The 18926-nt window shown below is 43.8% G+C and overlaps 1 protein-coding gene across 4 annotated transcripts in view; it reads left to right on the forward strand.

Annotated features, from left to right (window-relative positions):
• Positions 1–18926, forward strand: part of LOC139387409 (cell adhesion molecule 3-like) — a 117989-nt gene that overhangs the window by 50703 nt on the left and 48360 nt on the right. For 2 of the 4 annotated variants that reach the window (XM_071133562.1, XM_071133564.1), the window contains one exon: positions 4707–4856. In XM_071133562.1, the coding sequence (XP_070989663.1) occupies positions 4707–4856 (150 nt within the window). Of the gene's footprint in view, positions 1–4706; positions 4857–18926 lie in introns of those variants that run through there. The other 2 variants (XM_071133560.1, XM_071133561.1) reach the window with 1 other exon arrangement.

Genomic DNA, 18926 nt, shown 5'->3' on the forward strand with positions numbered 1-18926 from the left:
GGACAACGACCCAAAACCAGAAGTAAATCAACAACAGTATGGCTTCAACAGAAGAAAATACACCTTCTGGAGTAGCTCAGTCCTGACCTCAACCCGATGGAGATGCTGTGGCATGACCTCAAGAAAGCGGTTCACACCGGACATCCCAAGAATATTGCTGAACTGAAACAGTTTTGTAAAGTGGAATGGTCCAAAATTCCTCCTGAATGCAGGTGTGATCCGATACTACAGAAAACATTTGGTTGAGGTTATTGCTGCCAAAAGAGGGTCAACCAGTTATTAAACCCAAGGGTTCACATACTTTTTCCACCCTGCACTGTAAATGTTTACACGGTGTGTTCAATAAAGACATAACAACGTATTATTGTTTGTGTGTTATTAGTTTAAGCAGACTTTGTTTGTCTATTGTTGTGACTTAGATGATCAAATTTTATCCAGAAGTCCAGGTAATTCCAAAGGGTTCACATACTTTTTCTTGCCACTGTAGTTCATATCATAGGCCTAATAGTACAGTAGAGCTATTTTTACTTGCACACAATATAGCTGGGTCGCCCTGTCCTGCTCCTAGAGGCCCATGGCCCTGCAGCGCCCCAACCCAACACACCCCACTTTGCTTCAGGATCTTAGTGAAACATTCATTATTGGTTTCAGGTATGTTAGGTCAAGGCCAGAGTGACAACCAACAGTGCGGCAGACCCCCTGGGGACCGGACTGAGCAGCCCAGCAGCTAGGGATTGCCTAAATAGATATCTCCTCTGATGTGGACATGTTTTAAATACAGACTCCTTTTGTCGTACAGCATTCCATATAAGACATCCAGACCTTATGAAAGTTGCCCAGTGTACCCTTTTAATCTGGTAATAAATCAAATCCAGTGATGCCTGACATTTCTGCCATCTATTGTAGGAGGATAATGAACCTTCATATTAATGGTAATTCATTTCTTAGCCTCTGTAAATACTAGGTTGCACACTTTCTTCTGATAACAGTCTCCGGTATCAACATTTTCAAGCAAACAAAAACTGGTAGAAGGCAGAATCTGTAGACATGCTGAGATAAAAGAAGATACTCTTTGCCAGGATTCAGCCGGCCTTCACAAGACCATAACATATACAAAAATGTCCCCTTTTGTGTTTTACACCTCCAGCAGAATAATACAATTTCCGACTGCATGATATTCAGTTTCACTGGCATATAGTATGTTCTATGGATGGTCTTAAACGGCAGTAATTTATGTGAGATTATATGAACATGATTGGGCATTCTAACATACAGTTGAAGTCGGAAGTTTACATACACATTAGCCAAAAACGTTTAAATTCGTTTTTTCACAATTCCTGACATTTAATCCTAGTAAAAATTCCCTGTCTTAGGTCAGTTAGGATCCCCACTTTATTTTAAGAATATTAAATGTCAGAATAATAGTAGAATGAATTATTTATTTCAGCTTTTATTTCTTTCATCACATTCTCAGTGGATCAGAAGTTTACATACACTCAATTTGTATTTGGTAGCGTTGCCTTTAAATTGTTTAACTTGGGTCAAACGTTTAAGGTAGCCTTCCACAACTTTTTCAGAATAAGTTGGGTGAATTTTGGCCCATTCCTCCTGACAGAGCTGGTGTAACTGAGTCAGGTTTGTAGGCCTCCTTGCTCGCCAAATACTTTTTCAGTTCTTCCCACACATTTCCTATAGGATTGAGGTCAGGGCTTTGTGATGGCCAGTCCAGTACCTTGACTTTGTTGTACTTAACCTCTCTTGAGTAGGGGGCAGTATTTTCTAAACTGAGTTTTTATGGATATAAAAAAGGACATTATCGAACAAAAGGACCATTTGTGATGTATCTGGGACCTTTTGGAGTGCCAACAGAAGAAGATCATTAGAGGTAAGGCATTTATTATATCGCTATTTCTGACTTTTGTGGCGCACCTGCCTGGTTGAAATATGTTTTTCATGCTTTTGTATGCGGCGCTGTCCTCAGATAATCGCATGGTGTGCTTTCGCCGTAAAGCCTTTTTGAAATCTGATACAGCGGCTGGATTAAAAATAAGTTAATCTTTATTTTGATGTGTCACACTTGTGATTTTATGAAAGTTAAATAATTTGAATTCTGTAATTTGAATTTCGCGCTCTGCAATTTCAACGGATGTTGGCCAGGTGGGAACCTACCGTCTTCCTGACTGATGTTTTGAGATGTTGCTACAATATATCCACATAATTTTCCTCCCTCATGATGACATCTATTTTTTGAAGTGCACCAGTTCCTCCTGCCGCAAAGCACCCCCACAACATGATGCTGCCACCCCCGTGCTTCAAGGTTGGGATGGTGTTCTTCGGCTTGCAAGCCTCCCCCTTTTCCTCCGAACATAACGATGGTCATTATGGCCAAACAGTTCTATTTTTGTTTCATCAGACCAGAGGACATTTCTCCAAAAAGTACGATCTTTGTCCCCATGTCTAGTTGCAAACCGTAGTCTGGCTTTTTTATGGAGGTTTTGGAGCAGTGGCTTCTTCCTTGCTGAGTCGCCTTTCAGGTTATGTTGATATAGACTCGTTTTACTGTGAATATAGATACTTTTATACCTGTGTCCTCCAGCATCAAGGTCCTTTGCTGTTATTCTGGGATTGATTTGCACTTTTCGCACCAAAGTACATTCATCTCTAGGAGACAGAACGCGTCTCCTTCCTGAGGGTATGACGCTGCGTGGTCCCATGGTGTTTATACTTTTGTACTATTGTTTGTACAGATGAACGTGGTACCTTTGGAAATTGCTCCCAAGGATGAACCAGACTTGTGGAGGTCTACAGTTTTTTTTTTGGCTGATTTCTTTTGATTTTCCAATGATGTCAAGCAAAGAGGCACTGAGTTTGAAGGTAGGCCTTGAAATACATACACAGATACACCTCCAATTGACTCAAATTATGTCAATTAGCCTATCAGAAGCTTCTGAAGCCATGACATAATTTTCTGGAATTTTCCAAGCTGTTTAAAGGCACAGTCAACTTAGTGTATGTAAACTTCTGACTCACTGGAATTGTGATACAGTGAATTATAAGTGAAATAATCTATCTGTAAACAATTGTTGGAAAAATCACTTGTGTCATGCACAAAGTAGATGTCCTAAATTACTTGCAAAATCTAAAGTTTGTTAACAAGAAATTTGTGGAGTGGTTGAAAAACTAGTTTTAATGACTCCAACCTAAGTCTATGTAAACTTCCGACTGTATCTGTATCTTCATCAATAGCGTCTCCCAGGTCTTTCTAACATTGTTGTTTGACATATTTTATGTCATTGGGAAAAGCCTCTATCAACCCTTGATACGGTTTGGAAATCAAATTTAGAGATTTGTCAGACTGCCTTAAAACAGTTCCAATCTTTGAAATGAAGGAAAACTGATTAATTAATAACGTTACATTGCTGTACTGACTAATAAAAACTCACATTGCGCTGAAAAACATATTTAATGGTTTGGCCTCTGGTTTCATTGTTTGATTCAGGTGTAGTGTGATTGAGGCAAAAATAATTGCTAACGTTAGCCAACTTTTGGCTAGCTCTAGCTCATGGTACAATGGTACAATGGTATGTCATCAAATTTACTTCTGTTGAAACGGGACAAAACAAAGGCTACAAAACATTTCCATACACACAACAGCTGTTAGATACTGCGACCTGACAGATAGCTAGCTAGAGACTAGCTAGAGCTGAACTGGCTGTGGTAGCTACTAGCTAGCTAGCTGCTAGTAGTTCATTCACTTCAGTGGAGATGGGATGAAACGTTAGCTAACATAACATGTCAGTTACACTACTAGCTTAGCACTAGGAATAAAATAAAATAAAATCTGTCAAACAGCTGTTACCTTGCCAGCTAGATCAGTCAACTTAAGAGTAGCCAGTTTCTGCTCTGCTAAGCTTTTACAACTCAGAGAAAAAGTGCGACACAGACAGCAGCCGCCTCATCTCTCCCGTGCTGGTCCTATTAGCCAGCCTTTCAGAAACTTTGCCTTCACACTGTCTGTCCCTGTGAGGTCATAAATCCACCCACCTGAAACCAGAAAACAGCCTACCCGACCGCATCTGAGGCGTCCGCATGGTCCTAAAGCACACCGCTGCCAAGCTTTGTATCTCAGTACAATTATAAAACTGGGGAGGGGTGGGGTGTGTGTGTGTGTGTGTGACAAAAATGCAATTTCACAAAGTGTGTGTGTGGGGGGTTCATGCCACCCGTCCCCATCCCAAGTGAATGTTACTCCCATACTTCTCATCACGCCTCTCCTTCAGTGACTATGTCCCAAATGGCACCCTATTCTCTACATAATGCCCAACGTACCCCCCTATGGGCCCTGGTCAATGCAGGGCACTATATAGGGACAAGGGGTTCCATTTGGGAGGCAGCCAGTGAATGTACCTCGCATGATGTGTGTCTGGCTTGTCCGGCTGGTTATAGACTCATCAGTCTTACATGGAAAGCCCAATGGCTACTGCTGTGCCATTTATCATCCTACCTGTTTTCCCTCTCTATGGTTGTGTCTCCAAAATGTCACCTTATTCCCTATTTAGTGCACTACCTTAAACCAGAGCCAACAATAAACCCTACCTGTCCAGAGCCATTTGGGATACAACCTACCTGTCCAGGACTCTGACAGTAACTGAAATGACCACCTCTATCTGACCTCTTTGTTTCCCTCTCTTCTCTGTGTTGCCTAGACGATGACCCCTTGCAGCCGGTGACCCAGGACGAGACGGCGTCTGTGGGCGGCATGGTAACCCTGACCTGCCGGGTGGCAGCGAGTGACAACTCCTCCCTGCAGTGGTCCAACACAGCCCAGCAGACCTTGTACTTTGGAGAGAAGAGAGGTGAGAGGGAGGGAGGGAGGGAGGGAGAGAGAGGTTTATGTGTGTGTTTGAGAGAAAGAGGGAGGAAGAGGAGTGTGATAGATCATGAGAGACAGGAAAGGGGAAAAGAGAGAGAGAGAGACAGAGAGACAGAGTTTAAGAGTAGGGCTGTGACGGTCATGGATTTTTGGATGATGGTAATTGGTCAGAGAGATGACTGCGGTCTCCGTAAATAACAATTAGAATAGAAAATAATGCAAACTAACTGGTGTGGCTGTCTACTACCCTCTGAGAGGATCTGGTCTCAACCAGTCACAGTGCTAAACAAGATCCTGACCCATCACACTGACTCTGAGACAACAGTATATCCCCGTCACACTGACTCTCAGACAACAGTCTAGCCCCATCACACTGACTCTCAGACAACAGACTAGCCCCATCACACTGACTCTCAGACAACATTCTAGCCCCATCACACTGACTCTGAGACAACAGACTAGCCCCATCACACTGACTCTGAGACAACAGACTAGCCCCATCACACTGACTCTCAGACAACAGACTAGCCCCATCACACTGACTCTCAGACAACAGTCTATACCCATCACACGGACTCTCAGACAACAGTCTAGCCCCATCACACTGACTCTCAGACAACAGACTAGCCCCATCACACTGACTCTCAGAGAACAGACTAGCCCCATCACACTGACTCTCAGAGAACAGACTAGCCCCATCACACTGACTCTCAAACAACAGTCTAGCCCCATCACACTGACTCTCAGACAACAGACTAGCCCCATCACACTGACTCTCAGACAACAGACTAGCACCATCACACTGACTCTCAGAGAACAGTCTAGCCCCATCACACTGACTCTGAGACAACAGACTAGCACCATCACACTGACTCCCAGACAACAGACTAGCACCATCACACACACACACACACACACAAATAAATAAATAAAATAAAATACAATGGGTGTGGACTTTACCGTGAAATGCTTGCTTACAAGCCTTTCCCAACGTAAAGTAAATAAATAAATAGTAATAGAAGGGGAATAAAATACACAAGAATACACAAGAAGCTATATACAGGAAGTTCCAGATCACTGAGGAGCTATATACAGGAAGTAGCAGATCTCTGTGGAGATATATACACAAAGTACCAGTACCAGATCAATGTGGATCTGTATACAGGAAGTACCAGATCAATGTGGAACTATATACAGGAAGTACCAGATCACCGTGGAGCTATATACACAAAGTACCAGTACCAAATCAATGTGGAGCTATATACAGGGAGTACCAGCACCAGATCAATGTGGAGCTATATACAGGAAACACCAGATGACTGTGGAGCTATATAAAGGAAGTACCAATACCAGATCACTGTGGAGCTATATACAGGAAGTTTCAGATGACTGTGGAGCTATATACAGGAAGTACCAGTAGAAGATCACCGTGGAGCTTTATCCAGGAAGTACCAGAACCTAAAAGTATTTGGTTTTAAATATACCTAAGTATCAAAAGACCACTGTATATAACCCACCTGAACAAGGACCCGAATTGATATCCAAAATGCTAAACCTACTTATCACGGAGGCAAAAGGGTCGACAGTAATGAACCTATAGGGGAGGGTCTGGGTGGGTGTCTGTCCGCGGTGGCGGCTCTGGCGCGGGACGTGGACCCCACTCCACTATAGTCTTTCTCCGCCTCTTTAACCGCCTCCGTGGCCTCTTTAGAGCGGCGACCCTCGCCGCCGACCTCGGACTGGGGACCCTAGCAATGGGTCCCAAATGGACGGGCGGCTCTGGCAGCTCAGGACTGATGGGCGACTCTGGCAGGTCAGGACAGACGGGCGACTCTGGCAGGTCAGGACAGACGGGAGACTCTGGCAGCTCAGGACAGACGGGAGACTCTGGCAGCTCAGGACAGACGGGAGACTCTGGCAGCTCAGGACAGACGGGAGACTCTGGCAGCTCAGGACAGACGGGAGACTCTGACAGCTCAGGACAGACGGGAGACTCTGACAGCTCAGGACAGACGGGAGACTCTAACAGCGCTGAGCAGGAGGAAGACTCTGGCAGCACTGGACAGACAGGAGCACCTGTAGGGAGGAGACGGAGAGACAGCCTGGTGCGGGAGGCTGCTACCGGAGGGCTGGTGCGTGGAGGTGGCACCGGATAGACCGGACCGTGAAGACGCACTGGAGGTCTCGAGCACCGAACCTTCCCAACACTACCTGGCAAATTGGTCCGATATCTCTTACTCCTTGTCAGAACAAGAGGACGAGCGTTACAAACTGCCACATTAGAGCAATGGAAATATTGGATCATGCTGAATATGAAAATAAATATGGGACTAGAGAAAAGCTCCACAGTTTGGAGATTAAATAATGAACATCAACATTACATTCAATTTAAGAATAGAAAAAAGGCAACACTAAAAAAAGATCTGGAAATGAATGATTTTGGAGAGATCTCCCCTATAAAGGTATGGGAATGGGCCAAGGCAGTGCTTCAAGGTGAGATAATATCATATGCTTCTAAAAAAATAAAAGAGAAAGAAACATTAGAACTACAAAAGACCTTGATCAGGCTTCAAAGTAAACATGTAAGTCATGGAAACGTACTGATGTAAAAATGCCTAGATCAAATTAAGTCGGACAATATAGGAAAAACATTAATATTTACTAAATATTACAATAATGGCCCAAAGGCCCAGAAATGACTTGCAGACTGAGAAAACAAAGTAAAAAGGCCAACATACCAGGAAGATAACTGTCCTGACCTTAGAGAGGCTTTTTATTTCTCTATTTGGTTAGGTCAGGGTGTGATTTGGGTGGGCATTCTAGTTTTCTATTTCTTCGTTGGCCGAGTGTGGTTCCCGATCAGAGGCAGCTATCTATCGTTGTCTCTGATTGGGAATCATACTTAGTCAGCCTAGTTTGTGGGATCTTGTTTTGTATAGTTGCTGTGGAGCCTGCTGAACTTTATGTTCGTTTGTATTTTGTTGTTTTTTGGTGTCATTTGAAAATAAAGTAAAATGTACGCCTACCACGTTGCACCTTGGTCTCCTTCTAACGACGAATGTAACAGAAGATCCCACCACCAAAGGACCAAGCAGCGTGGCCAGGAGGAGCAGGGATCCTGGGCCCGGGAGGAAAGTGAGTGGAGGACATCCTGGACATGGGAGGATATATTAGACGGTAAAGGATCCTGGACGTGGGAGGAGATCCAGGCTGGAATGGATCGCCTTCCATGGGAGCAGACAGAGGCAGCGAGGGAGGAACAACGACGACACCGGGTTTCGCGACCTCAACGCAAGCACGAGAGGCAGCCCCAAAATGTTTTTTTGGGGGGGCACACGGGGTGGTTGGCGGAGCCAGGTTGCAGACCAGAGCCAACTCGCCGCACTTGCTTTAAGGAGCGTGTGACCCTTCAGGCACCATACTTTGCGGTTACACGGACAGTGTCGCCGGTACGCATCCACAGCCCGGTGCGCTCTGTGCCAGCTCCCCGCATTTGCCGTGCGAGAGTGGGCATTCAGCCAGGACGGATTGTGCCGGCTCAGCGCTCCTGGTCTCCGGTGCGTCTCTTTGGCCCAGGATATCCTGTGCCAGCTCCACACACCAGGTCTCCAGTGCGTCTCTCCAGCCCGGTGCGTCCTGTGCCAGCTCTACGCACCCGGCCTCCAGTGATGATCCAGGGCCTGAAACCTCCAGTGATGATCAATGGTACGAAGCCTGCAGTGATGATCCACGGCACGAAGCCTCCAGTGATGATCCAAGGCCCGAAGCCTCCAGTGGTGATCCATGGCCTGAAGCCTCCAGTTATGATCCAAGGCCCAAAGCCTCCAGTGGTGATCCATGGCCTGAAGCCTGCAGTGATGATCCATGGCACAAAGCCTGCAGTGATGATCCATGGCACGAAGCCTCCAGTGATGATCCATGGCACGAAGCCTGCAGTGATGATCCATGGCATGAAGTCTCCAGTGATGATCCATGGCACGAACCCTCCAGTGATGATCCATGGCCCAAAGCCTCCAGTGATGGTCCATGGCACGAAGCCTCCGGCGACGGTCGGCGGTCTGGTTCCTTCGGCGACGGTCGGCGGTCCAGAGTCCCTCATAGAGTCAGGTTTTGCGGCCGGAGTCCGCACCTTGGATAGCCTTTTTATTTCTCTATTTGGTTAGGCCAGGGTGTGATTTGGGTGGGCATTCTAGTTTTCTATTTCTTTGTTGGCCTGATCTCTGATTGGGAATCGTACTTAGGCAGCCTGTTTTGCACCCTAGTTTGTGAGATATTGTTTTTGTATAGTTGCTGTGGAGCCTGCAGAACTTTATGTTCATTTGTATTTTGTTGTTTTTTGGTGTCATTTGAAAATTAAGTAAACGCCTCCCACGCTGCACCTTGGTTTCCTTCTAACAACGGACGTAACAATAACTCAGAAATCCTTACTAAAAGAACCGAAATAGCCAATGAATTTTCCAAATATTACCAAAACCTCTATATTCCAGAGGTACAGGAATCTAACATAGAGTAAATAAAAAATACATATATTTTTTTTATACCTGAAGTGACAGATGAACAAAATGCAAAGTTAATTAAACCAATAACTGAAGAAAAACTGATGGTTACCATTCAGAAAATGACAAATGTTCAGTAGCGATAGATACACCAATGAATTCTATAAGGAATTCAAACAAGACCTTTCTTCTGTAAAGCCAACAACAGAGATTGCACACCAATCTAGAGCTCCTCTATTGTTAATTTTATTCATAAAGAAGTTAAAGATCCAGCAGAATGTGCATTGTATCGACCAATATCGTTGCTGAATGGTGGCCAAAAATACCTTACATCAATTATTGGAAATAGACTAAGTAATATAATCCCTGATATCATAAACTCTGACCAAACAGACTCTTGAGCGATAATGTCAATAAGGCAAACGTTTAATGTCATGGAACACAGTCTCAATAAAAAACAATGGAACACAGTCTCAATAAAAAACAATGGAACACAGTCTCAATAAAAAACAATGGAACACAGTCTCAATAAAAAACAATGGAACACAGTCTCAATAAAAAACAATGGAACACAGTCTCAATAAAAAACAATGGAACACAGTCTCAATAAAAAACAATGGAACACAGTCTCAATAAAAAACTAAAACTGCCGATGCAGAGAAGTGAAAGGGTTTTATGGCCTTTCATCTTCAAAATTTAACCATTTTTTACTTTTGTGAAACTATCTTGAACTGGCTGTAAATGATGTATCAAACACCAAATGTCAGAGTAAGGGGAAATGGAACACTATCACGCTCTTTTGACCTCTGAAGGGGGACAAGACAGGGGGATCTTATGTCACCTTCAATCTCAATTTTACATATGGAACCGTTAGCTGAAAATATAAGAAATAATCAGAAAATTCAAGGTCTACAGATCAATCAGGAAGAACACAAATTAGCAATGTACGCAGACGATGTGATTCTCTACTTAACAAACATACCTCAGTTAGTTCCCACTATTATGGATGAAGTAAAACAATCCAGGGTCATGTCTGGGTACAGACTAAATACAGGGAAATCAGAAGCTATGACGGTAGGTCAATCAATACCCCAAGACATCAAAACTAAGTTTGAATTTAAACGGGATCAAAATAATCCCCCAAGATCTAACAAAACTACATCTCTGTAACGATCGTCGTAGGTGGAAGAAGGAGAGGACCAAGGTGCAGTGTGGTAAGTGTTCATGTTGTAAATTTAATCAAAACTGAACACTAAACAAAATAACAACGAGGAATAACGAGAACGAAACAGTTCTGTCAGGTGATACACACAAAACAGAAAATAACTACCCACAACTCAAGGGGAGAAACCAGGCTGCCTAAGTATGGTTCTCAATCAGAGACAATGATTGACAGCTGCCTCTGATTGGGAAACATACCACATAGAAATACAAAACCTAGACTACAAAACATAGAATGCCCACCCCAACTCACGCCCTGACCAAACTAAAACAAAGACATAAAAAAGGAACTAACTTTATAACTTTGGAACAAAAAAATAGCTTTTACTGGACCTACAAAGATTGAAATTAGTACCTTTAACAATAACAGGAATAATTAAAACTATTCAAATGAATGTCCTCCCAAGATTTGTATTCCTTTTCCGGAATCTACCAATAACTTCTTCCTCCCCAAATAAAGCCAGTGTCAAATTTTACAACAATCAACAACATAATCAAGCAGGGGGACTAGCATTACCAAACCTTATTGATTATTACATAGCCCCCCAATTAAAATAATTTACTTTAAGGATGAATCCAGAATTTACAGCTAAATGACATATGGAAATTTCGAAAAAACAAAAAGTAAAACCATTTTCATGAAGACAATCAATACACACATTAGGAAAATAGAAAATACCTGTATAAATTACACCAACGGTCTGGACAAAGATCACCAAAACACAACGTATCCTAACAAACCTGATCTAATTGTAATGGACGACGACTTTAAGCCAAGTATGATTGGTGATGATGGTCTGAAAAAGGACTGAGCAGGTATCATCAGAGATTCACAGACAAGGGGATAGATACATTTGAGTCTATCAAAAAAGTACAACCTCCAAAACTCTCAGTTTTACAATTATTTACAAGTAAGAGGTATATTACTAAAGCAGGGGGACCTAAGAAAACACTTAGTGAGATACATCACTCTGATAGAGCTCTAGAGGAGCTCTCTCTCTGTGGAGATGGGAGAAACTTCCAGAAGGATAACCATCTCTGCAGCACTCCACCAATCAGGCCTTTATGTTAGAGTGTCCAGACAGAAGCCACTCCTCAGTAAAAGGCACATGACAGCCTGCTTGGTGTTTGCCAAAAAGCACCTAAAGACTCAGACCATGAGAAACAAGATTCTCTGGTCTGATAAAACCAAGATTGAACTCTTTGGTCGGAATGCCAAGTGTCACATCTGGAGGAAACCTGGCACCATCCCTACGGGGAAGCATAGGGGTCACAGCATCATGCTGTGTGGATGTTTTTCAAGCGGCAGGGACTATGAGACTAGTCAGGATCGAGGCAAAGATGAACAGAGCAAATGTCCTTGAGGGGCCCAGCCAGAGCCCAGACTTGAACCCAATTTAACATCTCTGGAGAGACCTGAAAATAGCTGTGCAGAAACGCTCCCCATCCAACCTGACAGAACTTGAGAGGATCTGCAGAGAAGAATGGGAGAAACTCCCTAAATACAGATGTGCCAAGCTTGTAGAGTCATACCCAAAAATATTCGATGATGTAATGAGGTTCTTCAACAAAGTACTGAGTAAAGGGTCTTATTTGTAACTTATTTTGTACATAATGTTTCTGCAACCGTATCTTAAGGCAAAGAAAGAGCTTCTGGATATCAGGACAGTGTAACGATCCTCTTCCTGTGAATGACTGGACCAAGGCGCAGCGTGAGACGTGTTCATGATATTTTATTAAAAATCAGAACACTAAAACAAAAATTAACAAAGAGAAAAACGAACAGTTATGTAAGGAAACTAATAATACAGAAATTAACTACCCACAAAACCCATGTGGGCAAGAGCTACCTAAGTAAAAGAGCCTCTGGATATCAGGACAGCGATCACTCACCTCGGATTAGACAAAGATTTTTTTATTTTCTTCAACAAGCAAGATGCACAAGACATTCTCCAAATACCCAGCAGGACCGACATCCCCATTATTTGCAAGAGGAAGCAACGCAGGTACAGAGGACAAAGAGCCGGATGCCTCGTAAGGACCCAGAGAAGGCGAGTAGGAAAGCTGCCGTTACCGTCAATACTACTCGCCAACGTGCAATCACTAGAAGAGGTACGATCACGAATATCCTACCAACGGGACATCAAAAACTGTAATATCCTATGTTTCACAGAATCGTGGCTGAATGACAATATGGATATTCAGCTATCGGGATACACGCTGCACCGGCAAGATAGAACAGGGGGGGGGGGGGGGTCTGTACATATTTATAAACAACAGCTGGTGCACGAAAGTAGAGTATATTGTGATAAATTGCAGGCCTCACTACTTGCCTAGAGAGTTTTTAGCTATATTTTTCGTGGCTGTTTATTTACCACCACAGACAGATGCTGTCACTAAGACCTCACTCAGTCAGCTGTATAAGGAAATAAGCAAACAGGAAACCACTCACCCAGAGGCGGCGCTCCTAGTGGCCGGAGACTTTAATGAAGGGAAACTTATATCAGTTCTACCAAATTTCCATCAACATGTTAAATGTGCAACCAGAGGGAAAAAAATTCTCGATCACCTGTACTCCACACACAGAGATGTGTACAAAGCTCTCCCTCACCCTCCATTTGGTAAATCCGACCACAACTCTATCCTCCTGATTCCTGCGTACAAGCATAAATTAAAGCAGGAAGCACTAGTGACTCGGTCTATAAAAAAGTGGTCAGATGAAGCAGATGCTAAACTACAGGAATGTTTTGCTATCTCAGACTGGAATATGTTCCGGGATTCTTCCGATGGCATTGAGGTGTACACCACATCAGTCACTGGCTTTATCAATAAGTGCATCGAGGATGTCGTCCCCACAGTGACTGCACGTACATACCCCAACCAGAAGCCATGGATTACAAGCAACATTCGCACTGAGCTAAAGGGTAGAGCTGCCGCTTTCAAGGTGTGGGACGCTAATTCGGAAGCTTCCAAGAAATCCTGCTATGCCCTCAGACGAACCATCAAAGAGGCAAAGCATCAATACAGGGCTAAGGTTGAATCATACTACACCGGCTCCAACGCTCGTCTTATGTGGCAGCGCTTGCAAACTATTACAGACTACAAAGTGAAGCACAGCTGCGAGCAGCCCAGTGACACGAGACTACCAGATGAGCTAAATCATTTCTATGCTCGCTTCGAGGCAAGCAACACTGAGGCATGCATGAGAGCATCAGCTGTTCCGGACGACTGTGTGATCACGCTCTCCGTAGCCGATGTGAGTAAGACCTTTAAACAGGTCAACATACACAAGGTTGCGGGGCCAGACGGATTACCAGGACGTGTGCTCCGGTCATGTGCTGACCAACTGGCAGGTGTCTTCACTGACATTTTCAACAGGTCCCTGATTGAGTCTGTAATACCAACATGTTTCAAGCAGACCACCATAGTCCCTGTGCCCAAGAACACACTAAACTAAGGGTCCTCACTAAGCCAAGGATCCTGGGACTAAACACCTCTCTCTGCAACTGGATCCTGGACTTCCTGATGGGCCGCCCCCAGGTGGTGAGGGTTGGTAGCAACACATCTGCCACGCTGATCCTCAACACTGGAGCTCCCCAGGGGTGCCAGAATTTCAACCTATCCCTCAACGTAACCAAGACTGATTGTGGACTACAGGAAAAGGAGGACCGAGCACGACCCCATTCTCATCAACGGGGCTGTAGTGGAGCAGGTTGAGAGCTTCAAGTTCCTTGGTGTCCACATCAACAACAAACTAGAATGGCCCAAACACACATAGGCAGTCGTGAAGAGGGCACGACAAAGCCTATTCCCCCTCAGGAAACTAAAAAGATTTGGCATGGGTCCTGAGATCCTTAAAATGTTCTACAGCTGCAACATCAAGATCACTGCCTGGTACGGCAATTGCTCGGCCTCTGACCGCAAGGCACTACAGAGGGTAGAGCGTATGGCCCAGTACATCACTGGGGCTAAGCTTCCTGCCATCCAGGACCTCTACACCAGGAATGTCAGAGGAAGGGCCTAAATATTGTCAAAGACCCCAGCCACCCCAGTCATAGACTGTTCTCTCTACTACCACACTACTCTCTGTTTATCATATATGCATAGTCACTTTAACTATACATTCATGTACATACTACCTCAATCAGCCTGACTAACCGGTGTCTGTATGTAGCCTTGCTACTTTTATACCCTCGCTACTGTATATAGCCTGTCTTTTTACTGTTGTTTTATTACTTTATCTACCTATTGTTCACATAATACCTTTTTTTGCACTATTGGTTAGAGCCGGTAAATAAGTATTTCACTGTAAGGTCATCTACACTTGTTGTATTCGGCGCACGTGACAAATACACATTGATTTGATTTGATTTTAATGCCTATGTAAATGCATTATTTCCATATTTTTATTAGTAATACATTTGCACAAATATTGTGTGTAGATTGATGAGCTAAAAAAACAAACAATTGAATCCATTTTAGAACAAGGCTGTAACGTAACAAAATGTGGAGAAGTCAAGAGGTCTGAACACTTTCCGAATGAACTGCACCTAGAAACACGACCAGAACAACCAGCTCTCTACTCTGGAGGGACTCTTGGAAAAGTCAGTCAAGATTTTTTACAACTCCTATAGTACAATGAAAATACAACCGTGACATCACCCATAGTTGCTGGTGTAACTGTGGGGAGAGCAGCGCTAACCATACTCACATATTGTATTCCTGCCCAGTCCTCAGTCATTTCTAGATCGAAGTATTGAATGATACGTTACACTGTTCGCTCTCTCTAAATCCAGAGAACCCCTCATGCACTAGTCCTTGTCTCTGATCTCTCTCTAAATCCAGAGAACCCCTCATGCACTGGTCCTTGTCTCTGATCTCTCTCTAAATCCAGAGAACCCCTCATGCACTGGTCCTTGTCTCTGATCTCTCTCTAAATCCAGAAAACCCCTCATGCACTAGTCCTTGTCTCTGATTTCTCTCTAAATCCAGAGAACCCCTCATGCACTGGTCCTTGTCTCTGATCTCTCTCTAAATCCAGAGAACCCCTCATGCACTAGTCCTTGTCTCTGATTTCTCTCTAAATCCAGATAACCCCTCATGCACTAGTCCTTGTCTCTGATCTCTCTCTAAATCCAGAGAACCCCTCATGCACTGGTCCTTGTCTCTGATCTCTCTCTAAATCCAGAGAACCCCTCATGCACTGGTCCTTGTCTCTGATCTCTCTCTAAATCCAGAGAACCCCTCATGCACTGGTCCTTGTCTCTGATCTCTCTCTAAATCCAGAGAACCCCTCATGCACTGGTCCTTGTCTCTGATTTCTCTCTAAATCCAGAGAACCCCTCATGCACTGGTCCTTGTCTCTGATCTCTCTCTAAATCCAGAAAACCCCTCATGCACTAGTCCTTGTCTCTGATCTCTCTCTAAATCCAGAAAACCCCTCATGCACTAGTCCTTGTCTCTGATCTCTCTCTAAATCCAGAAAACCCCTCATGCACTAGTCCTTGTCTCTGATCTCTCTCTAAATCCAGAAAACCCCTCATGCACTAGTCCTTGTCTCTGATCTCTCTCTAAATCCAGAAAACCCCTCATGCACTAGTCCTTGTCTCTGATCTCTCTCTAAATCCAGAGAACCCCTCATGCACTAGTCCTTGTCTCTGATTTCTCTCTAAATCCAGAAAACCCCTCATGCACTAGTCCTTGTCTCTGATCTCTCTCTAAATCCAGAAAACCCCTCATGCACTGGTCCTTGTCTCTGATCTCTCTCTAAATCCAGAGAACCCCTCATGCACTAGTCCTTGTCTCTGATTTCTCTCTAAATCCAGATAACCCCTCATGCACTGGTCCTTGTCTCTGATCTCTCTCTAAATCCAGAAAACCCCTCATGCACTGGTCCTTGACTCTGATAAGTACCTCTTCAGAATCCACAAATTGGACAGAAACAATGAATTAAATATTTAGTATGGAGATGATCTCGTAGAATAACAAACCAAATTACTCTATTTGACATACAAAAAAGAAGAAGAGATAAATGGACATGTTTTAAACAGTCGGGTGGAAATGTGTGTGTGTGTGTGCCGTTTGATGCGTGCACGTGTGTGTGTGTGTGTGTGTGTGTGTGTGTGTGCCGTTTGATGCGTGCACGTGTGTGTGTGTGTGTGTGTGTGTGTGTGTGTGTGTGTGTGTGTGTGTGTGTGTGTGTGTGTGTGTGTGTGTGTGTGTGTGTGTGTGTGTGTGTGTGTGTGTATGGTGAAATATGGTGAAAACATAATGTCAATAGGGGATGCCCGGATGCCAACACAACACCAGGAGATGTAACTAACAGGTGTAGATGCCAGGATGCCAACACAACACCAGGAGATGTAACTAACAGGTGTAGATGCCAGGATGCCAACACAACACCAGGAGATGTAACTAACAGGTGTAGATGCCAGGATGTCAACACAACACCAGGAGATGTAACTAACAGGTGTAGATGCCAGGATGCCAACACAACACCAGGAGATGTAACTAACAGGTGTAGATGCCAGGATGCCAACACAACACCAGGAGATGTAACTAACAGGTGTAGATGCCAGGATGCCAACACAACACCAGGAGATGTAACTAACAGGTGTAGATGCCAGGATGCCAACACAACACCAGGAGATGTAACTAACAGGTGTAGATGCCAGGATGCCAACACAACACCAGGAGATGTAACTAACAGGTGTAGATGCCAGGATGCCAACACAACACCAGGAGATGTTGTGGTCTTAAACCAATAAATAAAAAGTATTTAAAAAAATATATTTTGTTCCTTCCTGTATTTCTACCTAATCTATACTACTGAGCTATTTACTTTATGTTCATATTCTTTTATTTTATTAGTTCTTATTGTTGTTGTGTTGACGAGAAGGAACCTGCAGTTAAGCATTTCATTGGATGGTGTAAACCATATGTATCCTGTACATGCAACTAATATATATATATTTTTTAAACAGACACACACACAGACAAACACACACAGACACACACACACACACACACACACACACACACACACACACACACACACACACACACACACACACACACACACACACACACAGACAGACAGACAGACAGACAGACAGACAGACAGACACACACACACACACACACACACACACACACACACACACACACACACACACACACACACACACACACACACACACACACACACACACACACACACACACACACACACACACACACACACACACAATGTCACTGTGCCAGATAGGTCAGGTTCCAGACTCTATCTTCCACCAGGACATTAATACAGTGAGTAACACCTGGGTTCAAGTACTATTTGAAATCATTTCAAATACTTTATATTGCTGGATTGAACTAGCATGGCTTAATGGACCAATAACATAACCCAAAACCCACCTGTCTGGTACTCCAGAGCTCAAAGTATTTGAATAACTTGTTGCCATGGTTAGGGCTGCGATAGTCATGGCATTTTTGATGACAGTTATTTATTTAACCTTTATTAAACCAGGCAAGTCAGTTAAGAACAAATTCCTAGTTACAATGACGTCCTAGGAACGGTGGGTTAACTGCCTTGTTCAGGGGCAGAACGACAGATTTTCACCTTGTCAGCTCAGGGATTCGATCTTGCAACCTTTTGGTTACTAGTCCAACTACTAGGCTACGCTGCCGCCCAATTGATCAGCCACATGACCGCGGTCACCGTTATAATGGTTAAATTGTTTCGTTAAAAAAAAAAAAAAAACATTTTCTCCTCTCCTCCTGACTGCTGCTGCAGGGAGGGGGCATTATCTAGGCAACCGAGGACTCATTTGCTACAACACCATGCTTATTTCAGCAATAAGCAACACAGTTTCATCACGTTTAGTCCAAGGGCCACCCACCAAAAAAAGGGGGGGCTTGGACTAGTTGTGAGGAGTCCATGTTACTGCAGAAACGGACTCAACCGCAGGAATGCCCGGTCGTCCCGTCTTCAGCCAGCTGTTCGTTATGACGGTTATTTCATTTTCACGACGGTCTTCATCCATAACCCTTGGTTACACGATATTACAGTAATTGTGCCGGCCCTAACCGTGGTATGTCCTTGTAGCCTATATTATGTTCAGGTCTAGATCAATAACAATACTGTGTAAGTAGACATAGCTGTCATTGTTTCTGAAATACAATATTCTGCCTCTCACAAATCATATTAAACCCAATAAAGGAGATGGAGGAGAGATTAAGAGAGAGAGAGAGAGAGAGATTATGATGAAAGAGAACAAGAGATGGAGAGAGAGAAAGACAGACAGAGAGAGAGAGGGAGAGAGAAATACAGACAG

The sequence above is a fragment of the Oncorhynchus clarkii genome, chromosome 28 (assembly GCF_045791955.1).
Source record: "Oncorhynchus clarkii lewisi isolate Uvic-CL-2024 chromosome 28, UVic_Ocla_1.0, whole genome shotgun sequence".
Taxonomy (NCBI): domain Eukaryota; kingdom Metazoa; phylum Chordata; class Actinopteri; order Salmoniformes; family Salmonidae; genus Oncorhynchus; species Oncorhynchus clarkii.